Raw genomic sequence first — 27,342 nt, 5'->3', positions numbered from 1 at the left:
AATACAATATAGAGCCCTTGAACGATGGCAGCATAACGTACCTGAAAAATCCGATGACTGTTAGCTGCATTGACATCACATTCGTATCAAGTCAAGTGGCCCCGATGTTCGGATGGTGTACAGATTTCGAGACTCGAGGTAGTGATCACTACCCGATCCTAATCTCTGCTCTTCATTTTCGGACGTCGCCCAGAAAAGTGAAACTGAAGTCGGTAGACTGGGAAGCTTACACAGCAGCCGTAGACAAAGGAATCACAGCCTCGACTACAAATACAGAAATAATACCGACAATAGCTCATTGCCTCAAACAAAGTACCCGCTCTGCCACTAAGCATTGTAATGTACCAACAAACGACGAGGAATTTGAAAGGTTATGTGCCATTCGAAGGCGTGCCGAAAGGAAGGCTCTACGTACTAAGAATATCGAAGACCTCAGAACTTGTCGACGGGCACAAAGGCATATACGACGCTACCTCACCAAACTGGACCGAAAAAGGTGGAGGGACTTTTGTGGGACACTGGACATACGACAACCGCTGAGCAAAATCTGGCGAGTCGTCAGAGGCATTCGCAAAGAGCCGCAACAGCTTTATCCTTTTATCGCCCTCTCATTACATGAGCGCGCATCCCTGAAAGAGGTGGCAGAGCAGTACTGCAGGGCCGGTATTTTGTAGCGATGCCTTTTCCGATTCTATGCCTTTTCAGGCTTTTCGCGCTTGGCCAGTGGTCAGAGCGACGGTCTGCCCACATTATCAACGGGATCAGGCGGCCGTGTGTGGTGGATGATAAGAATAGCATAGAATAAGGCATAAGGCATCGCTACAAAATAGCGGCCCAGGCTCCTTTCCAACGGGGCACAACCTTTGCGGCAAATTGCAAGTCGTCAGCCTAGTCCACCTCGAGCTACCCTTCCTGACTTAGAATTACCATTCACCATCGAAGAGCTCACGGCAGCAATCAGCGACGTAAACAAGCGATCATCACCTGGCCATGACGGCGTGAGTTATGAAGCGCTCGCAAAACTATGCCACACATCTCGCCTACGCCTTCTGGAGTACTACAACGCCTCATGGATAACTGGGGAGGTTCCTACGGAATGGAAGCTTGCGAAAGTCATTCCTATATTGAAACCATCAAAGCAGCCAACGCATTACGCCTCCTTCAGACCCATATCTCTGCTTAGCTGCGTAGGGAAGCTATTCGAAAAAATGATCTACAAACGACTAAATTGGTTCCTGGAAACTGCAAAAGTTTACCCGGAGGAAATGAATGGCTTCCGGCAAAATAGATCCGCAATTGATAATGTCATTGCCTTGGTTTCATCACTTGAAGAGGAATTGGTCTCTGGAAACATACCTACTGCATTATTTTTAGACATTCATGCAGCATATGATTCGGTCTATCATACAGCGATACTTGACGCTTTGGAAACTCTTGGTCTTGGAGGACGGCTCTACGCATGGATTGCAGACTATCTTCAAGGACGCCGACTTTTCATGTGTACCCCGGATGGCCCCACAGCGCTTTATGCCGTCGAGAAGGGAGTGCCACAAGGAGCTGTGTTAAGCCCGATATTATTTAATTTAGTCCTCATCCATCTGAAAAGAAACCTGCCCCCTGGCGTCAAAATCACACTGTATGCGGACGACATCTGCATTTGGAGTGCGGCGCGTTCCCGCAGTACCACCCAACAACGCCTCCAGAGAGCGCTAGCAAATATATCGGCCTACCTAAATCCAAAGGGTCTGAAATTGTCCCCCGACAAAAGCGTTGCCATGGCTTTCACGCGGAGGCGTATGGAAAAATACCCACTAGTGTTGGGTGGTCGCGCCCTTCCATACGTCAAGACGCAAAGGTTTCTTGGAGTGACGATCGATAGGAACCTCACATGGTCGCCCCAAGTGAAAAAATTGAGTGAGAAGATTTCCTCGGCGTCGCACGTATTCCGATTTTTAGCCGGATCACAGTGGGGCAGCAACTGTCGATCAATGGTGCTCCTCCATAAGGCCTACGTCGACGGAACACTACGATACTACCTCCCGATCCTGCACAAAGTGTCTCCCACAAGCAAGAGAAAACTCGAGGCAGCACGAAACAACTGCCTTCGCGTATGTCTTGGCCTTCCGAAGGGGTCGTCCCGCTCAGGGACTGTAGCAGAAGCCGGATGCCTGCCTCTGGAAGTGCTATGTTCGCAGGAGACACTTCGGATACACCTCCGCCACGTCATTCATACGAAGAATCACTTTTTAAAGGATATTTCCAGAACCCGTGCTACATCCAGCTTTGGGCAGGCCGTCGGAAGCATATCTATTTCGATTCCTGCTCAGGCGTCACAAATTATGCCGCGAAACATTTCACCATGGACACTGTCCCCACTGGAAATCGTGCCATACATACCTGGAATCAGTGCGAAAAAGAAAATGCCTCAAGCAGCGACTTATCAGATAGCTTTAGAATATATGCACAAAGAATACGCAGCCGCAACGCACATTTTCACAGATGGCTCTACAACTCCACATCGTTCATCATGCGGACTTTTTGTTCCCTCTACAGGACAACGATTCTCGTTTCGTCTTGAGCGAGCGACATCATCTACTTCAGCGGAGCTCTATGGCATTAAGGAGGCCCTTGTGTATATACTTCGACAGCAGCCGACAAAGACATGGGTGATATTCACAGACTCAAAAGCAGCCCTACAAAGTATATGGAACCGGCACAAGCGTTGCAATAATCAACCAGCAGCATTTGACATTGCTTATCTTCACCACAGGGCTAAGATTGCTGGGCATTGCATAAAGTTCCAGTGGATACCTGGCCATGCCGGCATTTCGGGAAATGAAAGAGCGGACGAAGCTGCCAGAAATGGACTCCAATACCGCAAATTCAGAAGAACATATTTTACAAAAGCCGACGCTTCAACCATGGCAAAAAAATATGCCTATCAAGAAAAAGACCGCATCTTGAATCTGCCGCTTCACCAAGACAACTTCCTACGTTACATTGACCCAGAAATGAGACCAAAAATTCCACGACCACTTCCTCGACACTTAGAGACATTGTACCATCGTCTTCGACTGAACGTGGCATACACGAACAATTATCTGTACCGCATAGGACTTACCACTAGCCCATACTGTGATAACTGTCGCAACATAGAGACAATTGAGCACGTATTACTAGAATGCCCCGCGTACCGCGACGAGAGACAATTTTTTGAGCACCAAATGGACATGATTTGCCCCGAACCGTTAACGTTACCGACCATCTTAGGTCCAATGCCCGGCCCTTCGAAACAGCGACGGGTTTTGGATTTATTGTTCCAATACCTGACAGAAATTGGTCAAATAGGAAAGCTTTAAGAATTGCATCCTTCCTATACAAAAGCCTAAATTTACCCGCCATGTCACCTGTAAAAATTAGTATCAGGTTCAGTCGGACATTTCATATTTATTTTTATCCTTTTTTTCTCCCACTCTTATCTGGAATCTTTTAATCCCATTCCCCATCCCTATACAGAGTAGCATGCCAGCGGTTATATACGCGCCGGCAAATTTCTCTGTTTTTCTAATAAAGAGCCCTCTCTCTCTCTCTCTCTCTCTCTCTTCACGTAACGCGATTTTTCTTGCAAATGAGGATCGATGTCGACGTTGTGTTTTATTGTCGGCCCTCAAAAAGCGCGCTCTTGCCAAATATGACTTTCAGCACAGCGTTTGTGCTCTTTAAGGGCTTTGCATGAGATATATTGAACTAAAAGGCTTTTGCTGCTATCGAAGCCTTTCACGAAGACAAATATCTCGTTAATCATACAACAAGGAGGCATTTATCAGAAGACTGTAGAGATTGCCAGAGTGACCGCAGTGGTTATGTGCGATAAGACGTATATGCTTGCGGGTGTATATTTCTTTTGGCTCCAATGTTGTAGACGCCGTGCCAGCACTTCGCGCATGAATTTGGTTGGACCGAACCCCTCACGCCTCAGGCACAGCCGCGCAACTGTTAAACCGCACGCATGCTTCTCTCATGCCGACGCCATCTGCAGACGAGCACCTCTTGAACGAACGCAGGAAGGAATATGTCCCTGTTCTTGTGTGAGCTGAGCGCTGCGCCACATTTACGATGAAGTGACCTGTATAACCAAGGATTTAGAGGCACCAAGCACTTCGCTATAAAGGCGAATGACTCTATTACACTTCTTTGGCACGACTGGCACGTATGCGTCGCGTCTCACATAGCACAAGCTACAGCACTTGTGTGTGCTCTAGCTTCCATTCGGCCGCAAGAATTAATGACTTTCTTTCTTGCTTCACCAGCAGGAGCGTGTCACTTTGTCCCGTTCTGGCCTCATGGTTGTTAACGCTTTGAGACGCTGTGTTAAACTGCACGGCCGCCTTCGGGGCCGGCTCTCATTTCCCGGTGCTTTCTTCGCAGCAGAACGCCACGAAAACGCTACGAGACATTCTATCGCCTTCGGGTTCGGCCTTGGTTGCATCGTTTCTTTCTGGAGTAACAAAAATTCGCTGTCGGTTACGACACTTCCTAACGCGAAGTCTATAGGTGTTTTCATTTCACGATATGTTGGCTGGCGCGGGAAATCTGTATCATGCGGCACATTGGAAATGGAGCGAAGTGTCGCGCGACTGCCTCGCAAATCGGGAGGCATTTTTAGAATTGCTAATAGGTACAGCGGGTCGTGGCGTTTCTTGCGGCGCTCGACGTTTCTGCGCAGGCGCGAGTAGGAGCGGGTGCGAGAGAGAAAATATGGGGGCCTTTGCTCCTTGAATATGCAACTCTACCTAGGCACTACGGTGGAGAAGTTTTTTTGCACGTGTTGCGTGCGTTTGTTCCTAAGCGTGCCGGCATAGCGGAGTGGGGTGTGTTCACGCTCGGACGCTGGCTGCCGGCGCGGTTAAGGTGAAGCAGCTGGCACTGACACACCATTTGGTGATCGCTGTGTGTGAAGGTGCGTCGGATCGACTTTCTCACGCATGTGGGCCCTGGTGCAGGGTCAACCATGCCGGATTATAACTTTGTCGTGGCTTACGGCACTTACCATCACAAGCATGAGTAAGCATCATTACTTTTCCCGGGGAAGCGACAGGGACAATAGTATATATGCCGGGCCTGGTCTCGTGGACTTTTCAGGAGAATTTTTGAGTGGAGCCGTTTGAGTGAAATAAACGCACGGCGCTTTAGCAACCCTGGTTGAACGCGATTGCCTTATATCACGCGGTGGAGATTATTGGCGTAGCGTCTCGTCCACGTTAGGTTAGGTTAGCTTAGGTATAAGTTTGGTTTAGGTTAGGTTTGGGTTAGCTTAGGTTACGTTACTTTAGCGTAGAAGGCTTTAGGCTGCCGCGGCATATTCTCACAGTGGTTACGCCGTGCGAATTATTGTCTTTGTGTCTCGGCAACGTTATCTTACGTTAGGTTAGCTTAACGTTAGCTTAAGGTGGGTTACGTTAACGCTACGTTAGGCTAGAATAGCATAAAAGCCGTTAGGATGTCGCGGCGTATTCTCACAACGCTGACCTCGCGAGCGTTGTTGTCTTTCTGTCTCGGCCTCGTTAGATTACGTTAACGTTAGGCTAGGTTACCGTTAGATTAGGTTAGCTTAAAACGCGTTAGGGGTGCGCAGCGCATTGTCATTACCGGCACCCTTTCATCAACCCGCCTTCAACCTGGGTTGCTAAGGTGCTGTTCCTTCTAAATTTTCAATATATGCGGACCGGCTTCTTCCGCGGGCCCTACTGCTCCCACGGAATCATCTGCGATGTTATCAGCTGTTTCACCGCGCCGCTAACTCGTGCCCACTCCGCAATGCCGGCACGCCTAGGGACTAACGCCTACAACACGCGCTAACATCTCCTCCGTAGTGCCTAGGCAGAGGCATGTATTCAAGGAGCAAAGCCCCCACATTTTCTCTCCCGCGAGTGTGCAAACGTCCGGCGCCTCCGCAAGTGTCATGCCCCGCTGTACTTACTAGCAATTGTAAAGTCGCAATCGGCAGATCGCGAGAGGCAGCACGTGGGTGACGCTTGGGCGCAATTTACAGCAGCTGCCGCAGACAGGCAAGCGCTTTGTTTCCATATATGGTACCGTTGGACGTGCTCTCTACATGCCATCGGTGAACAGACGACGGCGCGCTACTCCTGCACCATCTCGTAGCGGTTGTCGCCGCAGAGCGCGCTTTGCGCGCTACTACGCTTTTCTCCTCACGCTTTCGCCACCCCTTCCTCCGCTTTCTGCTTCATGGTTCCACCGCACCCTCCTCCTCCGCTTTCCTCCTCGCGCTGACTTCGATATCGCCGTCTTTCATGCTCCGCTGCGCTCCGAGTTCGCTCTTTCATACTTAGCTGTGCTCGTTCACTCGGTTACACCGACGCCGACACTCACTGCAGGAACGGGCGCTTAAGAGCTGCGCTCTGAAATCATGGGCAAAAAAAAAAAAGTGTGACGTACGCTCCGTTTTCGTTTCTCGAGTTGTTTCGCCGATCGCACGTGCGTCGGTAAGCTTTCGTTTTCTGTCCCTTGTAATTATATTTTTTTGGCAATGGTTCGTCATCCGTAATGTCTTAGAAAGTAGTCCTATTTTCAGTCGTGGTCCATTTCAGACAGCTTAGCGCGACAAGAGCCATAGGTGGCGGCAAGTGTGAACATGCGGGTGAGTTTGCGATCGTCGTCGATGCACAGCAAACAGTCATGTCTCGGACGCAACCAGAGTTGGGAAGCGCGAGGAAGGAAAAATATGCCCTAAAGGGAAGACTGAACCACTGATAAGACACCAAATGGCGAATGCAAATCTGAGTGTTCGCCTTCGTAGCCCAAGCTCCGTAGCCGTTATAGTTGCGGAAACGAAGACGGGCAATTGCCATGGAATTCGAAGCTCTTGCATATGAACAGCTCCTTTATAAATGTTATAACTACTTGACTATAGCAAAGCAGCGTCGGAAATGTGTAGTGCTCAGCCATTGAAACTCAATACTCGGAGCGCACGGTTGCCACCGTCTTTTTTATTTAGCTCTAGATGATCGCCTGGGACCAAACGCAGCCACGACGCGTCACAAACGTTCTCGCATTCACTGTATGCCACGATGCATCAGCTCGATGCAAAAAGCGCCGGTGACAATGGGCTCCCAGTACCGCGTTTCAATTGCTGAGCACTGTATACGTATTATGGCTTACAGATCGGGCGTATCCAGTCTTTCTGCCATTTAAATCAGGTGAGGCCGCGATGAAAAACGATTGAAGTCAACGATAAACTTGGCGGTTGTTAGGGACGGGCACCACAGTTTATTTGCTAGCACCCAATAGAGTGTCATGACTAGTAGGTAAACTGAGGCTATTGCACGCATAGGAAAACATAGCCTACAATATATCAAGCATATGTTCGCAGCACAGCAGTACTGTTACTGCCTTCCACAGCGGCGCACGCCCAGTACAAATTACGCACTAAAGCTGCTCGATGCACTTCGAGATGACAAATCACAACGCGCCGTAAAACTATAAGCACGCTCGATCCTCGACTTTCAGTATAGTGAGCTCAAATCGGCCGCGACAGCGTGTTCCAACTCTTACCGGCGTCGACCAGCTTAGAGTGTCCCAGATAGCTCGGGAGATTGCTACCCCGTGTGGTAGAATTTCCTTCTTACGTCGGCAGCTGCAGCGGATGCACGGGTTTTGAGAATCGACTTACGCTTGTACAGCGAAGCTGTCTATAAGGCTAATATCCCGGGATTTCTTTCGCGTCCATCACTTCTACAGAAAGCCCAGTGGGCCGATCCCGGTGGTGGTGCAGGGCCAGAAGCAATGGCACGTACTCGCATAAGGCTTGAAGCGAACATACAGCACAGCTTTCGTTTCAATGCGAAACGCACAAGTAAAAAAAAAAACATACCGCCAGACCACATGGTTGATGGCGATGCGTGCGCGCTTACGCGCTGAGAAACGGAACGTTGCCGCCAATGCCTCGCCGGTGGTCGTTGTCGGAAACTTTAACGTAGACATCTCAAAACCGGAGACAAAGCAGTGGTTCACCCACTTCGTGGGAGAGTTCGGCCTCGGTTACTCGAACGATCCAATCGAACCAACTACCGTACACGGGTCGTGCATCGATTTAACTTGGACCGAAAACACTTTTCAAATAAGAACGGAAAACATATTTGTACCGGGAAGCATTTATGGCAGTAATATGAAGGTAATAAATAAAATAAAGCTTTTGTAAACTTCATTCTAGCGTGTGTTTTTGTCATATATCACTTTGAAGAGCCATGCACGAAACGTAATGGGCTCACATATGGGATCATTGTTTGACAAGTTGCCTTGCGTTAGGCGCAACATATCTACAGCTTCGGTGACTATAATCCTTTTTACAAAAGAGGATTGGCGGGTTTTTTTCTGTCGGCTTATGTGTAATGAAGGTCGCACAGCTGTGCTACCATCACAATGGCGCTTTTATTTCGACTACAACGCTTGTATTTGCAGACGCGGGCATCGCAAGCTTGGTGATCTTTTATGAATAAGCTTTCTTTCGTATGGTTCTTCTTACGCCAACATTTGCTCGTAAGTTCGCTTAGGGCATTCCGCCCCAGAATCGTCTGCACCGTAACGTTAGTCTTTGGAACTTTTGAAGGAATATCACTGGTAATATCATCATCGAGCTTGCACCTTTCAACCCTCTGCATATAGCTAGGGAAATAAGAAATTTTGATTGCGTCAGGGTGAAGGGGCGGCGTCAACATAAGCATGACGCTGAGATGAAGTTGTTCACAAATAGTGGACGCCATATTTATGCGTTGCCTTCACCGCCTTATGTTCGTGGACGCGAATGAAAGAAATTATTTTATATTCACTGAACTTTATTTTAAATGCGGAAATGCTTTTTTGATCTCCACTTTATCTCACGAAGGAGACCACAAAGAAAAAAGAAGAAAGTAAGGTATTTATATAATGCTCACTCCCGTAGAACGCTGCAACATCCATTTAGCTCGCTTAAAAAGAAAAGCTTTAATCGGATTTATGAATATACCACCACTTGTCTGTTTGACAAATACGAGGCGTGTTTCCCAGCAGCTTGCAAACTGCCTTTTCAGTTGCAATTTTTATAGAAGCTTGAAGGCGTTATAGGCGTTTGAAGTTAGCGGCCACAAGTGCAGACACATTGACTCTAAGAACCAGAAACCGCATTTAAACAGCGCGAAGAGTCCGCTCTCTCTTCCTTATGCCTTGAATGCAGTCCCGAGGAGAAGCTGAAGCAGCTGGAAGGCGCCGTCATGGAGCTGGTGGAGCAGAGCTCAATCTCCGCTTCGAAGCAGCAGTTCAAACTGGTGGGTGGAACCGGGATTTTCGCGATTGCTTACATCAAGGCTAAAGAGTAACAGTCTGTTTGAGCTAGGACAAAATAAACAATGTGACAAAGTTCTCGTAAGAGATGCGATTTAGAAGCAAACTAGAGATTTAAACCCAAAGTCAGCTCAAACGCATAAAAATGAGTACTGTCTAGAGAAAATGGTGCTTATTGCAGACTACAACATTTTTGCGCGGTGAACAGCTTACTATGGGTATTTCATAACGAATTTTCCTCCTTTTACGCCAAGTCAGTGATACGCTTATTTTGATTGTGAAAGATTTCGCCATGAGTTTGTCATGAATTCCGACGGAAATTAACATGCTCGAAAGCGCAGGAAGTGCAAGCAGGATTTATTTTTCTGGTTTTGCAACTGTGAGTGGGAAGAAGTTATTTGGAATGCCGTAAACGTCGCGTAACATAGGATCTTCCTTACATAAAGAGACGACCTGCAGGGGCCAGCTGGGGCTTGCGAACTTGCGTGTTAAAGGGACACTAAAGAGAAAAAATTACCGACGATTACGTTACTTCCTAATGCGAAATTTGAGCGCAGCAAATAAGCTGTTTCACCTTTTCGATAGATTGAGGCAAAGAAATCGAGCAACACATGTATGCGCTATCACAGAATTTTTTTTTTATTTTTCACACGTATTCCTTTAACAAAGACTCCACTAACAGTTCTTGACAGTCATGAAGGAAGCTTTGTGGTCGGAGAAATAGACTGATATATGTTCGACTTGGTACACCAATGCTTGATTCTCAAAGACGAGATCTATACAAGTGCCTCGCGAGGTTGTCACAGCCGTGGGACGCGTTACGAGCGAGAGGAACGGGATGTTCTCCCGCATAAGTGTTAGGAAATTGCTGTATGTCTAACGGCAGCGGCAATTTCGGCTCGGGCGGTGCACATATACAGATCCGCCGCCACCGATCTGGCTCTCTGATTGCCACCGCACAGGGCGAACGGCAGCGGCAATTTCGGCTCGGGCGGTGCACATATACAGATCCGCCGCCACCGATCTGGCTCTCTGATTGCCACCGCACAGGGGTTGCATTGGAGGAGGAGCGAAGAAAGGAATTAAGTTCGAGCCGGCGCTTTGACAACCGGAGACTCGCAGGAAGAGGGGGGAGGGGGGCGGCGTGTACACCCAGCGGCAAACGATGGGGGCAGAAGCGCGCGCAGCAAGCGGACAACACGATGAAGGGAGGAGGGAAGAGATAGCAGCGACTGACTGATGCCGCTGACGCCGATAGTGAGTCTACCCCAGCTGCGGAGTTGGTTTCAGGGACAACGCCGCCGATGCCGACACAAACAATATGATACCCTCGCTTCCGCAGCGCTAAGAACCAGGTCTAGCCGTGGGAAGGTGGTCACGTATTCGTCGACGTGCCGGGGCCTACGTGAAATAACCGGCGCGTCGGCAACTGAAGAGCACCCTATCCGCCACACAAGAACAGGGGGGGGGACCCTTTCCTCCTCTTTCTGCATGGCGGCGACGGTGTTCTATGCAGTCACGTTATCTTGACTCTCTAGCGGCGTCAGCGGCATCCAGCGGTATCAGTCGGTCGCTGCTAGCGCTGGGGGGATGAAAGGGGGCGGAGCTGGTTACGAGGCCGACGACAACGCCGACGCCGACGCGAAACCCAGGAACGGACGCCAAAGAGCTGCGCTCTAAAAATATTTCTTCTGTATCAGTAAATTACCTTTTTACGACGCCAAAAACACCACTCTTACCACGATAAGACGCTTGGAAAGCCAGAAAAAGCGCAATAACGAAAGACGGGTGACGACGCCTCCTTGGAGTTCCCGTACCTGGTCGCTGTGACGTCATGGAATTTGATGGCATCTTCTAGGGCCTACTTAAGTATATAGCGGTACAGATTGACTACATTGTGTTCTAAAGGAACCAAGTATTAAACATGGCAAGTCTCAGGAACATTTACTCAGCCAACGCGGTCCAACTGCGTAAACATACTTTGGAATCCCTGACGTCACACTGACGTACCGGCGTCGGGGTTTCGGCGCGAAATTCACATACTGATGCTTCGACCCTCATTTTCTCGTCTAATAATCAAACTATTATTTTCTAATGACTGCCTGGAGAGTTCTCAAACAATGCTTTATTATTCTAAACTAATTTATTGTTTCGCTTTATTGTCCCTTTAAGCTGTATTCGCTCTTCTAACGTTCCTTTATTACTGCACCGAGTCAACTGCGGACTATGAACAATGGATGATGAAACGCTGTACCAGGATGAGCTAGGAGGTCTAGAGGTACTGGATGCGCAGGGTGCCTTGGCGCGCCTCACAACAGGCGTAACACACGTCATTTTCTTGAGGACTGTGGTAAGAGCTGTCCTGCAAAATGATGCACCATTCGCTTCTTGATAGCGGGAGAGATTGAAAGGAGCGCCAGCCTTCGCCCTAACAGGCCGCTGAAAGTAGCTGGCGTACTGCCTTTCGATGTGCTTAAAGGGAAGGGAAAACAATTGTTCGTTCCGTTTCTAAGCTCTGGTTAGTGATCTAGAATTTGAAACGAGAAAGACCGGACGTTCTCTTATTTCTTTCGTAAAGATACAAATGTTCTCTCTTTTTCTATAGCTGATAGGTACGCATGCGCAAGGTCGCGCTCTAGAAAGAACCAGCCAAGATCTCCGCAAATTACTGATTCCGTTTTCGCAGAAGTGGCTCGACAGGTATCGCATTCAGCATAACAAAATGGTGATAACTGCAACTAACTAACGGTGATAACAGCAAGAAGGTGAAACTGGCACTAACTGTCGCCACGTGCTCATTACTCCTACAACAAGAAAAGATAAAAACGTGCAGCGTGTTGTCGGACAAATTTAGGCTTGTATGTCATCCTTTTATGTCACACTTACGCCCGTTAAGAGAAGGGATTAACCGAGTGGCCCGATTTTTACTAATATCATAAGAAGTCAACAAACAAACAAACCAAGGACAACACAAGGGAAATTACTTGTACTTACTAAGTGAAACAAAGAAATTATGAAATATTGAAATCGAAAGTGGATGACAAAACAACTTGTCGCAGGTGGGGAACGATCCCATGTCCACGTACTCGTGACGCCTGCAGCAGAAAGGATGTTCCACATCCGCCGCCAAGGTTTGTGAGTAGTGGCACTGGCTAACACTCCCAGGGTTAGTTCTAGTAGTAATACATAAATACCCCAGAAAGTGGACGGGGAGACGGCGCCGGCGGTAGCTGAATTGGTAGAGCATCGCACGCGTAATGCGAAGGACGTGGGATCGTTCCTCACCTGCGGCAAGTTTTTTTTCATCCACTTTCAATTTCATTAATTTATATCTTATTTCTTTCACTCAGTCAGTACAAGTGATTTCCCCTGTGTTGTCCTTGGTGGCTTTGTTTGTTGGCTTCTTATGATATGACTTACGCCCTTTAAACACTTACGTGGAACCCATCAATCGGCATGTGGCATGAATTCGAGTCGAACGGACGCATTGCGAATCATGCCATTGCCGCCATACTATCGCGGTCACCGTTGTCGTCACCTTGATGCTGTCAAACACACGTACGCTTGTTTACAAACATACAAATATTTAGTTTATACAAACGCGTTTTTCCACCTGGTAACGCTTTGCGGAACCCCAAACAATTCTGGATTAACAGCTACCTGCAGAATACTTTGCATAACGCCGATCCTCACAGCGCACGGAATATGTGAAAATATATGATTGCGCAAATATATGAAGGTGCTAGATGAAGGTGTTCATTTGCATTTCACATTATCAGGTTGGAAATTGCTCCATTCCTGTTGATTCTTTCTCTGGAAGTGTCCTTGGGCATTACGCGTGTCTTTTCCTCATCGCTACCAATATTAATTTTGTGATATTTCTTTACTTTTAAAGCTATTCCAAACTTTTCTGTTCCAGTTCTGTGAGCAGACATCCATGTTTGGTAAAAACAATTTCGAGCGACCAATCGTTTCTCCCGTCTGTCACGCTACGTCACGAAAGCCGCGAAAATGCCCCATGTGATATGATATGTGCACCCTGAATATGCATGATTCTCACCACTTCGTCACAATAGCTTACCACTTGCTGTCGGTCAGGTTTTTGCCACCACTTGCTATCGGCCCTCTTTGCCTGTCTTCCACGCGAAGTCACAAAACCGCGAAAGCTCGCCACGTAAAAGTGACGTGTGCGCGTTAAAGACGCATTAATGTGCCGAACAAAACCAGATTTTTTACTGAATAGCCGGAGTCTGCTCCGTTCCGGAAGGAATAAAAGATGGCTGCCGCCCATTGCTCATGCTCTGGCTACTCGCACATACCGGAGAACACGGGTATATTTGCGTACAAAAAACTTTCTGCGTGACAGTATAAAGTGATCGAGCCCTTTCGGCACGTATACGACATCCCTCTGCCTACTATTATTCGCTGAGGATCCGTTTTAGCGGCATTTTAAAGTGTCCGTTGCATGGCGCCGTGATTTTAGGCGAGCCACCGCAAGCTAAGGAAGAAAAACGAACTAATCACAGGCGCCGGCACCTCCCTCTTCATCCGGTTATCTACTTTCACTGTGCTGGTTCGGCTCCATTAGAACCCTCTCCACTTGACCATGCTCCCTGCCTCTTTTTAGCCAATTAGATAAGAAAATCCGCTAAATGTAGGCAATGTTATTCGTTTTCAAAGCAAACAAAAGTGACCTCCTATAAACCAGGAGAGTGTTCGATTGGGCAGTTCAGGCAACGCTGCGGGTCACCGACCGATGCTTGCGTCGCAGGTTGCGTAAATTTGACGTCAGCAGCTTGGAATAAAAAATATATTGGAGTAATTTTGCGTTATATGGGCCCCTAGTCACTTTCGCATGATAAAACCTTATATGGATGGTGAAGAGTGGTTGGAACAGCGAATGTCATTAGAGTGAAGGCTTCGGCTTGTCTTCGCCAGCAGAGCAACTGACTTCCTTGGCAGCGTTCACGTGCGCGTACCTCTATTACGACGGTTAGTCAGCTGAAGGCTAGATTTTTTCTCGAGAGTTTCGTCTTGTTTGGAACACTGCTTCGGAACGCTTAGTCGCGTCCATGGTTGTTCCTGTGCTATTGTTTATCGCAGGCTTTGGACCAGGCCAAGGACGCCGTCGCCAAGGAGAGGAACCTGTCGCGGCAGCGAGAGCAGGCAGCCTCTGAGGTTCCACCCAACCTTGACCTCATGTACTGCGTGAGTACAGCACGCACGCGCACGTCTCGCCAGCACTGTTGAGTCCTGAGTGAACACAAAAAAAGTTGAGTCCAGTCAAGACTCAACTTTTGTCATTCAGGCAGTCATTAGTGCTCAAAACGGAATTAAGTTTCCCTTGACAAAAAAAAACTGTGGTGAAATTCAAGTTTTTCTGCAAAAATGTTTGTTGAAGGCGGCAGCCAGGACTCATCAAGACATATTCATTATGTGAACGAGAACTTTTGCGAGGAAATGTTAGTAAGGGTCTTTTGGGTACTTAGACTTGGTTTCACTCATAAATATTCCTTTTACAAGTAAGGGGCTTATGTTAACCAAGGGGGAACAAAAAGAGAGGGAAATGCAAATTAGGACTGGACATCTGAGCCTCTAATGAAATGCCCGACATGCACTCCTTCAGGTGGTTATGGAAGGACGAAAAGGGGCAGAGCCTCCCTCATTGCAGGTGTGAGAAGCATCATGTTAAGAAGTAATTAATGCCTGTGCTGTCTTATTCGCGTTGTCCTGTAGCTTCTCTGTCCTGACGTTATGTTGGCTTGTCGCACAGCCCAGGTTACCAGGAAACGTTATGCATAAAGGATATGTCCGACACGATACCTGATGTATTCATGGCAGGCGCTGTTCAACCTCGCCGTGCAGTACACCAACAACCAAATGTACACGGAGGCTCTCAGCACGTACCAACTAATCGTCAAGAACAAGGCCTTCTCCAACGCAGGTAGGAAACGGCGAGTTTTCTTTTCAACCCGTACGTTTAGCGTGTAGTGCCGAAACGGTCGATGCAATTACGCGTTACAGTTCGAAGTGAATGCAGTTGAAGGAACGCCAAGGTGTTTTTTTATGGCATATGCTGTACAAACGCTGCTGTATTATCAGTGGATACTCATAGACAAACTTAACACATCTTAAATGTTCTTCCACCAAAGAGCTAGGGCCCATATTCACATGCAAAGGAAAAGTTCTTACGTTAAAACTGCTCTAGTAAGATTGGACATGCTAGGTATGACCGCGAGCCCCTACGAACAAAAATCTTTGTGAATTTGGGTGCCACTACACTTAAGATGCTTCGATCTTACTGCAGATATTTTACATAGCAGTGAACGGCCGACCCTTCAAGAAATAAGAAAGAAAAGAAAAAGAAATCCATCCCTAAGAAATCGAGGAGTTGTGAATCACAGTTACGTTTGGTTTGAAACTACACTTGTGTGCCTAATAGTCTTCGAAATACAGCGTGGGACACGATATTTTTTAGCGCTGATGCATCCGCCGCGTTAGCTTAGTGGTTATGGCGCCGTGCTGCTGAGCTCGAGGTCACGGTTTTGATCACTGCTGCTGCGGTCACATTTCGATGGGTAGGAAATACAAAAAGCGTTCGCCTACTTAGATTTAGGAGCACACAAGAAAACAACAGGCAGTCGAATTTAATCCGCTGTCCACCACTATGGCGTCTCTCATGACCAGATTCTCGTTATGGCTCGTAAAATACCAGAATTTATTTTTCAGTGCTTACGCCTCGTCGGCTCTTGGAACTCTGTACAGAGCAATCTTCGACGTTACGTATGCCACTGCATTTATTGTGATGGAGCACGGTCGCATGCACTTGAAATGAGCCATCGTTGGCGTGTATATTTACTCTTGCCTCATACAGTGGGAGTGCCTAAAGTTCACGTTAAGAACTTGATGTTGTAAGCGTAACAAAGTGCAATGTTACATACGCGCGCTTACATATGGCGTCTGTTTCAGGTCGCTTAAAACTGAACATGGGCAACATCTACTTCTACCAGGGAAACTACTCTAAAGCCATCAAGTTCTTCCGCATGTCACTGGATCAGGTGCCGAACACCCACAAGGACATGAGGTAGACAGCGAATTATGCTTCAGACAAAGTTTAACGTTGCTCGATATTTTTTTTTGTATTTGCATGCAAAATTAGCTTGATGTGCACATGTACAGAAGGTTTGGTTTTCTGTGAGAACCTAATCGCTTCTTGACACTGGTGCCGTGAACTGCCTGTCGTGTGCACCGATACTTTCGGGCACTTGACACACACGTTGAGATTAAGAGTGACAGGAAACGGTGCTGCTTGAGTATATTGTGGCATCGTGCCACGACATGTGCGCACTTGTTTCTTTATCCCGCATACTGCGACGCGTACCCAGACATGCACCAATATACAATTTTGAGCAAAATACGTGCGTGTGCAGGCACTGCGGTCGTCTGAAGTTGTCTATACCGCTACCGCGCGCTTAAGTGCACGCACATGGATGGACACAACATTCGTATGCGTGGGCACTTACGCTGTAAGTTCGACCTTGAGTTTGTATAGCAACCCATCACGATTACCGTGCTTACATTTACGGGCAGTTTGAAGTGGGCTACCTGCTTAGGAAAGAAACGCTTCTTCGATAAGCAAGCCTTAAAAAGTTTCGCATTTTTAAACGACTTGTATGAAAGAACGGTAGAGCTGCAACTCACGTGAGCAAAGGGGAACTTCCGAGCAGTGGCCGACATTACGCAACTATGCTTTCCCTAAAGGCGCAGTAGTAGGGGATTAAACTCGGGCTACTCGGTGAACAAAATTTCTTTGTCCTCGTCCGTTTTTAACGGTGTGTCAAGAACGTTCTTATGGCACCTATATGTTTCGTATTTTTAAACCGGAAGCTGCCGGCTCGATCCCAACGTGTTCGGAACATTAAAGACGAGAAAAATTCACGAGGACGCCTGCCGCACGTTGTCGCCAACCTCGGAGTCTTGCGCACGTGGTCTCCGTGGCCGCCCGAAACAAGTCGACTGCGCTGTTGCAGGCTGAAGATCATGAAGAACATCGCGTTGGCCTTCGTGCGCATGGGTCAGCTGGCGGACGCGGTCACCTCGCTCGAGTACATCATGGCCGAGCGGGCAGACTTCCGCACGTCGTTGCACCTGGTCGTCTGCCAGTACCACCTCGCTGTCGGCGCGGCAGTGGGCGGCGCGCCAGACAAGGTTCGCCGGAGCTTTCTCAAGCTGCTCGACGTGGCCCCGGACCAGGTCGACGAGATCGACAAGTACGAGCCATCCCAGGTGTGCACTCACTGGCACCGGTTCGGTTCGGACCTTGCTGGTACAACGCGTTTTCTAGTGCTTTGCGCAGTAACTTGGAACAAACACAAACAAAACTCGAGAAACACACGAGCGCTTACTTTCGTAACGATTTATTAGGAGCCGGATTATGGGTTGAAACCATTGTTAATAGTAACGCTTATGCGTGTTTCGACCCCCCGTCTGTCTAACTCCATGTTTCTGCACTAAGCGGTAGAAAACATCTCAGTGGTAATGTAATTTTTTTTTTACTTAATGTTGGTAATGTCCCGGAACAGCGCAGTGGGTTATCAAGGACGCTGTACTGGACGGCTCGGGATTAATTTTGATCACCCGGTCGTCTTTGACGCGCACCCAGGACACGCCAAACGAACGTTCCTATACATTCCACCGAAATGAGGCCTCTAAGGGGCAGGTGGGGGCAGTCAATCAAAGCCGTGACCCAGTGCTCACTAGCGCAAGGCCCTACCCTATGATCCACTGCAGCTGCTTGGGGCGAAAAGTTGCGTTTTTTTGTTGACGAAAGAAATAATGAAATGAAATTATTTGTGATAGTGTTCGTTGGTTTTTCAATATTTGGTGTAGATGTCACTTGTGTGTATTGTTCGCTTCAATGTATTTTATGGCCTTATTATGTATCTGTATTTGTTTTTTATGTTACCACTTCTCTCTGGAATACTTAGTCTCTTTAAGTACCATAAATGAAATGAAAATTAAGCGGTAGCGATTTTGATTTCATTCTGATGAAAGCAAACAGTTTTTAAAGATACTAACACCTGTACGCGGAAGGGAATTTCTTCTACACCCTTCAAGAACGTACTAACATTGCATGTACGTTACACATGCCGCTGGCATTGAGTATATGTTCACCCGCTCCCGCTTGCGTATTGTGCTTTCTACCTTCCAGGGCGATCCAGCCGAGATGCTATACTATGAGGAGATAAAGAACGACTCGCTACAGCAGATCGAGCGGGAGAGGTGAGCGGCAGTATTTCACCACTAGTAGACGGCGTCGTCAATAACCAATCAGCCATTTTGATGAGAGCTCGTGCTTATGTATTTGTGGTTCAAGGTAAATCATTACAATCACGCTGAACAAATTGGCATGATTCCTTTGTGATGACTGCTTACAGGGTGGTACGATCATTTTTGCGAGATGGAAGCATAAAAATGGCACTGGCGAATCACATAAATTAAGGTTATAATGGGCCAAGTCAGGCAAATCACGCGCATTTTGTTTACTGCCATTTGGAGCACATGCACCACATTTTGCCGCCCTAGTCCTCCGCGTCACTCAGCATGTGTTTATATAGCGCAAGGGGTTCGCGAAAGCGCTCTTTTCATCCTGAAAGAAAGCTGATTGACTGGGCACCTCGTATATGCATACGTGGTAATGGGAAATGCTTTGAGACGTAAGCCGTTTCCGAGGTGTATAATGTGAATGTGTGTAACCTATCAGATAGCAGTTAAAGATATGTAACTGATAGCGAGATCATGTAAACTGTTCAGTATGATCCGCGAGAGCTTGATAGGTGAAAATACGCGTGCAGCACGTTTCTACTCTGATTTTGATAATCGAGCACAATCGGATACACAAAAATGTTCTCGTTTGACTACTGCGGAACCGATTTTAGTAAACTGAGTTAGAGAAAAAGCATGACTAGTGATTGATGGCGGCCACTTGTGCTAATTTTGACTGCCTGATATAGCCTAACGTGCACACAATGCACGGCACATGCGTGTTATTCTATTCCGCCTCCGTAGGAATAAGGCCGCCGTATGTATAAAGGCGGATGAAATGAAAACAGGGCACCAGGAGTTGTGGACATTGAATTGCACGATATCTTGTGTCTTGCGTGAAGTTGAGTACACTGAAACAACAACAACAAGAAATAGAAAGGACACTGTCAGCATTTCTCAAAAATGATACTCAACTTCATACAAGATATACAGTTCGATGTCCACAACTCCAGGGGTTCCGTTTTCATTTGATCCACCCTTATAGTTTCAAATCACACAGCTGGTCTCGTGTTCAGGCACAGAACTCCAAAGCCACTGAATCATGATGGCAGGTGAAGTGTGACGTCTGAATAAGAGAGAAAATCTGGTTGAAATATTTTTATGGCCATTTGCTATTTACGTAAACCATTTGCCGAAGTTATCAATCAGTCCCTTCTTTTCGCACGCGATCGCCACGATTAGGCTACACGACTGATTACGTGTGCACACTCGTACAAGACACAATCTTCGTGACATTTGTTTTTACAGAAGACACGAAGCCGAATGGTGCATCTCAACAGCCGCCAAGCTCATCGCCCCCGTGATCAGCAGCTCGTTTTCCGAAGGTTACGAGTGGTAAGCTGTGGGCATACACCGCGACTACCTTGCATCTGTGTCGCGAATCCCTTATGATGCGTCCTGTCTTAGTGCTGCCTTCGCTGCTTCGGCTTGCAGCTGTAGCCGCATCACACTCATTACGATTAGCCCGACTGTTGCGAAATTCCTTGTAGTGATCTGCAAATATTGAATGCTGCTAAAAGCACTCCCGTCCATGGTACCATTTTTATACGCACTCCACACCAATGCCGCTTTCATTAAGTACACATCACAAAAAAAAGCAAGAAATGATAGGCTTGGGCAGTTATAGGATTTCTTCGTAACCTGTAGACATGAATGTCGTTTTCAACCGTTACTCGGATTTACTGTGGGAAGTTTGTTTCCTTTAATAACAGAAATGATCTCTCGTAACAACAAAGGACAAGCTTCGATAACCGGGAGAATTCTTTGGAAATTGATGGGGGACTTATGTCCGAAGATGACAGCTGCGCTTAGCAGGATGCTGTAACAGAGGTATCCGCATTAATTTTGGCAACTTACTACGGTCCATTGTAGCGCCCCAAAATTGCAGAACACGCTTTCTTTTTTTGCGTACCACACTCATGAAAATGCTTTCGTCAAGGCTGACATTGGAACCTAACGTTACAATTTCCTTTTCGTACAATATACTACTCATACGCGAGGCACAATTGTATTCAGTCTCAGCCGATCGGTGTGTACAGTTTGAAATTAAGTGCTTGACTCTCACTATGGCTGCGCTGTGAACGTGACACGTGATGGGTCAAAATGCGAGGCCTGTTTGATATGGTGAAGTTGTGTCTGTCCAACTCAATTACAACTGAAATTGCACAGGATAATGAGGCTTTTGTATCAGCTGCACGAGAAGTTATCGAAGCAATTCTTTTGCTATAATTACCCGTGTCGCTGCGCACGTGACCAGTGTTTATATAAGAACATCGGTCAAGTGTTGCTCGTTCCGGAAAATTCTGGGCGTCAAGCATGGTTTCATTTCAGGAGATTGGAACGTGGGGAATGCAACAGAAGCTGCATTGCAATGACGCATTGCATTGCATTGCGCTTTCGAGGTACGGTCACATGTATCTGCGTGTGATGCCGAAGGGTGAAGTAGCATTTAAAAGTTTTCACTAAATGTACCGTGCTTCACTGTGGCTTCAATATTGTACTGTTCGAACATTATTATGCATGCATACATACCTATTTGTCCGTGTATTGCATACGTTGCTGTGACGCAGGTGTCTGGAGCAAATTAAATCATCCGCCTACGCCTACATCGCGAACGATCTGGAAATTTGCAAGGCTGTCGCTTACCTGAGGAAACGGGAATTCAATCAGGTGGGCACGAATGTATCAGTTTATTTAGAAAACAACTCGCGCTACAGCGCAGATCCCTGCTAAGGCGACAACACGAGCGTGTGCTATATTACACTGTCGTCCTCAAACTTCGCAGGCAATCGAAACCCTCAAGGCCTTCGAAAAAAAGGACACGAAGGTTGCCAGCACTGCTGCCACGAACCTCTCGTTCCTGTACTACTTGGTGAGTGCCACCTCGGAATGCGATCGGGCGCTCTTCAACCTGTGTGCGCCAAAACACGAGTTCAATGTATTCGAGTCAATTGCATGATTTTCCGAGCGTTAAAGAAGCCCGCAAATGCGCGCAAAATTGCCGCGTGGCTGACCGCTCGAGGCACTTTGCGTGTATTCGCGGGCTTCTTTCACGCTCGGAAAAACACATGTATTTAGCACGTACTGAGCAACAGAAAGCTGTATCGGGAGTTTTTCATGTCGCTCTGCAATTTTCGCATTGACACTTTTTATATAATTATAACATTTGTGAAGTTGATTAATTAATAGACTAGTTATTTAATTAGGCGCAATCAAAATAATAATTTGAGTATCTCCAAGCGACGGCGAACAACATTACCACGGTTTTGTCCAGCTACGTGGCATTCGCATGCTTTCAAGCTCTGTCTAAAGTTAGCTGGGACACCCTGTAGAGTGCTTTCGCCTCTTCGTGGCCCCAATCGGCGACACACAACACGAGAGACAAGCAAGGAGACTTGGAGGAGCATAAGAGGGACTGTCACCGTCTCGGGCTCTTTGCTTGCAAACCTCTTGTTCTCTGGCGTCTTTCGCTGCCGTATTAAACCAGCTGTCCTAAGAATGTGTTTTCACGCCTGCATTTTACTACAAAAGAGTGGTAAACGGTCTTCAGCGCTGTGCAAATACAGTGATACTCTTCACTTTATTTCTTCTTTTTTTTTCTTCAATACGTTCACCTCAAACATTGATCAGTGTCTTTCGTGGTCTGCACAGTCCGCGCTACTTCATGCCGTTGTCCTTTCGCAAAGCTATTGTCCATGCGTTGGCATAAATTGTGCGTCGATATGGAATTGCAGCTGATGGACATTTCTCTGCCGACTGGCAAAACAGGGTTATTTTAATTTTGCACTCTCTTTTAAGTACCGGGACATATGACTTTAGTCTTAGAAAAGAGAACTACGTATTAAACACATTGCTCTATCTGATTTTAATGGCTCATTACTTGAAACAGCCGTTCTTAAATGTTTTTGGCACAACCCTAGCAAAAATCCGTATATTCCTCCCTACTCTCTCAGAACAAATCAACGCTGCTGTAGTTCTCAAAGGTTGACAAAATATTGCAAAAAAATGAGCAATTATTACGTTCCGTCATGTGCGAATTACTCAATCACAAAGCGTTTTTCTCTCAGCTACTCAGCACAGCCCTAGAAAAGTTCATAAGAACTATTTCTGTTTGATATAGTTTTCAGCCCTTTCGCTCACACCGTGTAAATTGAAGAAATAATAATTGAAATAGTAATCGTGCCTTATAGTGTTCTTTTTCTTCCTTGTTTTAGTTCGCGCTTCTTGAGACACCTTTTAGCTTGCTCTGCAGATTCCTTCAACATACCTCCTCCTCTAATTTTTGCATTCGGAATTGTATTTGATTTTATGGAAGTAGCCACTATAACTAGCGCTTTGTTAGCGTTTGCTTTGAGTGATCTCTTATCTTTTGACATTCTCGCGTGAATTTGTTTTCCCTGTCTGTTTTTTCGTATCTATAGCTACGCACACACTTGAACACATAACGGAACAGAGCGAAAAACATGGCCCAAGAAAGGTACGTACAGAAGACAGGCGCAAACTTCCAACTATACTTCAGAACAAGAAAGCGACCCGCCGTGGTTGCTCAGTGGCCATGGTGTTGGACTGCTAAGCACGTGGTCGAGGGATCTAATCCCGGCCACGGCAGCCGCATTTCGCCTCCAGCGAAATGCGAAAACACCTATGTATGTTCAGATTTAGGTGCACCTTGAAGTACCCCAGGTGGTCACAATTTCCGAATTCCCCCACTATACGACGTGCCTCATAATCAGATAGTGGTTTTGGCACGAAAAAGTCCATAATTTAATTTAGGATCAAGCAAGTAGGCCTATATGAATGCACATCAGGTGAACATGGGCCACACCACCCCATAGTAAGCCTGTATGCCAAACGAATTGAGTCACCGACATGCGCTGATGCGTAGACGAATCTATCGCATGAGCTGAAAAAAAAAGGATTCTATGATACAACGAAACAATGAGTGTCAATTAATCGAAACCATCTAAAATTGCAGCTCCTTTGTAAATAAATTCATAGAAGGCCCGCTCACACATTTGTGAGTTTTCTTAGCAATGAAATGAGCTTATGTGGCCTCCCTTTGCAGTTTGTCCTTTGACCTGGGCAGGGAGGTGGTTTTTTTCAAAATTTGGTGGGCACCCACAAAGCGCGCAATGAATATCAAGTTGGCCACCGGTTTTACTGCGTACTGCCAAGCTGCGCTCTCGGGCCGTTTCCATAAAACAGTGCCCCCTCTACCCTATGCATAGCCTTCCATGGGTCAAAGGAATACTGTAACACACCCAAAGCACACTCTGAAGCGTTTGGCGTGCCATTTGTTAAACGCAATGCGCCTTTCTTTGTGCATCGTTGCGCACATTTCAGCTAACTTGCCGTCAGCAGTAAAAACCGTTCTTACCCCGGACCGATCGGCAACTTTTTTTACATTATGTGACACACGGTGGACGGAGGGCATTACATGAAGGGGCCTTTTTCCAGCTCCCTAAGCTGTTTTGTTTTCCCATTCACTTTCATGGTATGGAAAACACACTTACAGGAACATAATGTTAGATGTAATGGGTAGCGAGCACTGCTAAGGCGATCAGCCTAGTGTAAAAAGCTTTCACCAACACTGTTGGCATGATCTCCGTTACCGTATAAAATTGCACACTCCAATATTACGAAAAGGACCATCGTGATGCTTTGTTGGCGTTCGGCACTTGAGAAATCGTATATCCCCCGCCGCGATAGTTTTACGAATTTCCAAATCTTCAGGTTGGCAGGTATGTAAACTTTTTTCTGCGGAAATGAGGAAAGGAAAACTTGCAAATGCCTAAGCATGCGAATTTACGAGCAAAGGAGCTGAAATTTTTAGATGGTTCTGATTAATTGACGCACAGAGTTCCGTTCTATCATACCATCATGCTTTTTAAGCTCACACGATAGATTCGTCTACGCGTTAGCGCATGTTGGTGACGCGATTCATTTGGCATACACACTTACTATGGGGTGGCGTGGCCCTGATGGGGACAGCATGGAAGCGCCTTAAGTCTTCATGATAGTTGTGTGGCCCGTGTCGACGTGCATTCATATCATCATCATCATCATCATCATCAGCCTGGTTACGCCCACTGCAGGGCAAAGGCCTCTCCCATATTTCTCCAACAACCCCGGTCATGTACTAATTGTGGCCATGCCGTCCCTGCAAATTTCTTAATCTCATCCGCCCACCTAACTTTCTGCCGTCCCCTGCTACGCTTCCCTTCCCTTGGAATCCAGTCCGTAACCCTTAATGACCATCGGTTATCTTCCCTCCTCATTACATGTCCTGCCCATGCCCATTTCTTTTTCTTGATTTCAACTAAGATGTCATTAACTCGCATTTGTTCCCTCACCCAATCTGCTCTTTTCTTATCCCTTAACGTTACACCTATCATTCTTCTTTCCATAGCTCGTTGCGTCGTCCTCAATTTGAGTAGAACCCTTTTCGTAAGCCTCCAGGTTTCTGCCCCGTAGGTGAGTACTGGTAAGCCACAGCTATTATACACTGTTCTCTTGAGGGATAATGGCAACCTGCTGTTCATGATCTGAGAATGCCTGCCAAACGCACCCCAGCCCATTCTTATTCTTCTGATTATTTCTGTCTCATGATCCGGATCCGCAGTCACTACCTGCCCTAAGTAGATGTATTCCCTTACGACTTCCAGTGCCTCGCTGCCTATTGTAAACTGCTGTTCTCTTCCGAGACTGTTAAACATTACTTTAGTTTTCTGCAGATTAATTTTTAGACCCACTCTTCTGCTTTGCCTCTCCAGGTCCGTGAGCATGCATTGCAGTTGGTCCCCTGAGTTACTAAGCAAGGCAATATCATCAGCGAATCGCAAGTTACTAAGGTATTCTCCATTAACTTTTATCCCAATTCCTTCCCAATCCAGGTCTCTGAATACCTCCTGTAAACACGCTGTGAATAGCATTGGAGAGATCGTATCTCCCTGCCTGACGCCTTTCTTTATTGGGATTTTGTTGCTTTCTTTACGGAGGACTACGGTGGCTGTGGAGCCGCTATAGATATTTTTCAGTATTTTTACATATGGCTCGTCTACACCCTGATTCCGTAATGCCTCCATGACTGCTGAGGTTTCGACAGAATCAAATGCTTTCTCGTAATCGATGAAGGCTATATATAAGGGTTGGTTGTACTCCGCACATTTCTCTATCACCTGATTGATAGTGTGAATATGATCTATTGTTGAGTAGCCTTTACGGAATCCTGCCTGGTCCTTTGCTTGACAGAAGTCTAAGGTGTTCCTGATTCTATTTGCGATTACCTTAGTAAATAGTTTGTAGGCAACGGACAGTAAGCTGATCGGTCTATAATTTTTCAAGTCTTTGGCGTCCCCTTTCTTATGGATTAGGATTATGTTAGCGTTTTTCCAAGATTCCGGTACGCTCGACGTTATGAGGCATTCCGTATACAGGGTGGCCAGTTTCTCTAGAACAATGTGCCCACCATCCTTCAGTAAATCTGCTGTTATCTGATCCTCCCCAGCTGCCTTCCCCCTTTGCATATCTCCCAAGGCTTTCTTTACTTCTTCCGGCGTTACCTGTGGGATTTCGAATTCCTCTAGACTATTTTCTCTTTCATTATTGTCGTGGGTGGCACTGGTACTGTATAAATCTCTATAGAACTCCTCGGCCACTTGTACTATCTCATCCATATTAGTAATGATATTGCCGGCTTTGTCTCTTAACGCATACATCTGATTCTTGCCAATTCCTAGTTTCTTCTTCACTGTTTTTAGGCTTCCTCCTTTCCTGAGAGCATGTTCAATTCTATCCATATTATACTTCCTTATGTCAGCTCTCTTACGCTTGTTGATTAACTTCGAAAGTTCTGCCACTTCTATTCTAGCTGTAGGGTTAGAGGCTTTCATACATTGGCGTTTCTTGATGAGATCTTTCGTCTCCTGCGATAGTTTACTGGTGTCCTGCCTAACGGAGTTACCACCGACTTCCATTGCACACTCCTTAATGATGTCAACAAGATTGTCGTTCATTGCTTCAACACTAAGGTCCTCTTCCTGAGTTAAAGCCGAATACCTGTTCTGAAGCTTGATCTGGAATTCCTCTATTTTCCCTCTTACCGCTAACTCATTGATCGGCTTCTTATGTACCAGTTTCTTCCGTTCCCTTCTCAGGTCTAGGCTAATTCGAGTTCTTACCATCCTGTGGTCACTGCAGCGCACCTTGCCGAGCACGTCCACATCTTGTATGATGCCAGGGTTAGCGCAGAGTATGAAGTCTATTTCATTTCTAGTCTCGCCGTTCGGGCCCCTCCACGTCCACTTTCGGCTATCCCGCTTGCGGAAGAAGGTATTCATTATCCTCATATTATTCTGTTCCGCAAACTCTACTAATAACTCCCCCCTGATATTCCTAGTGCCTATGCCATATTCCCCCACTGCTTTGTCTCCAGCCTGCTTTTTGCCTACCTTGGCATTAAAGTCACCCATTAGTATAGTGTATTTAGTTTTCACTCTACCCATCGCCGATTCCACGTCTTCATAGAAGCTTTCGACTTCCTGGTCTGCATGACTGGATGTAGGGGCGTAGACCTGTACAATCTTCATTTTTTACCTCTTATTAAGTTTCACAACAAGACCTGCCACCCTCTCGCTAATGCTATAGAATTCCTGTATGTTACCAGCTATATTCTTATTA

The 27,342-nt window shown here is 46.7% G+C and overlaps 1 protein-coding gene across 1 annotated transcript in view; it reads left to right on the top strand.

The window, feature by feature from the left end:
* nompB (intraflagellar transport protein 88-like protein nompB) overlaps positions 1-27,342 on the top strand; it is a 169,529-nt gene that overhangs the window by 58,429 nt on the left and 83,758 nt on the right. Inside the window, exons 6-14 of the mRNA XM_065439849.1 lie at positions 9,233-9,323; positions 14,443-14,547; positions 15,181-15,283; positions 16,309-16,423; positions 17,370-17,625; positions 18,551-18,621; positions 19,912-19,998; positions 21,234-21,333; positions 21,449-21,535. Of these exons, the coding sequence (XP_065295921.1) occupies positions 9,233-9,323; positions 14,443-14,547; positions 15,181-15,283; positions 16,309-16,423; positions 17,370-17,625; positions 18,551-18,621; positions 19,912-19,998; positions 21,234-21,333; positions 21,449-21,535 (1,015 nt within the window). The remainder of the gene's footprint in view (positions 1-9,232; positions 9,324-14,442; positions 14,548-15,180; positions 15,284-16,308; positions 16,424-17,369; positions 17,626-18,550; positions 18,622-19,911; positions 19,999-21,233; positions 21,334-21,448; positions 21,536-27,342) is intronic.

This window comes from Dermacentor albipictus, chromosome 5 (genome assembly GCF_038994185.2).
Source record: "Dermacentor albipictus isolate Rhodes 1998 colony chromosome 5, USDA_Dalb.pri_finalv2, whole genome shotgun sequence".
Classification (NCBI taxonomy): Eukaryota; Metazoa; Arthropoda; class Arachnida; order Ixodida; family Ixodidae; genus Dermacentor; species Dermacentor albipictus.
Note: the sequence above shows the minus strand (reverse complement) of the source record. Positions and strands in the feature narration are given on the sequence as shown.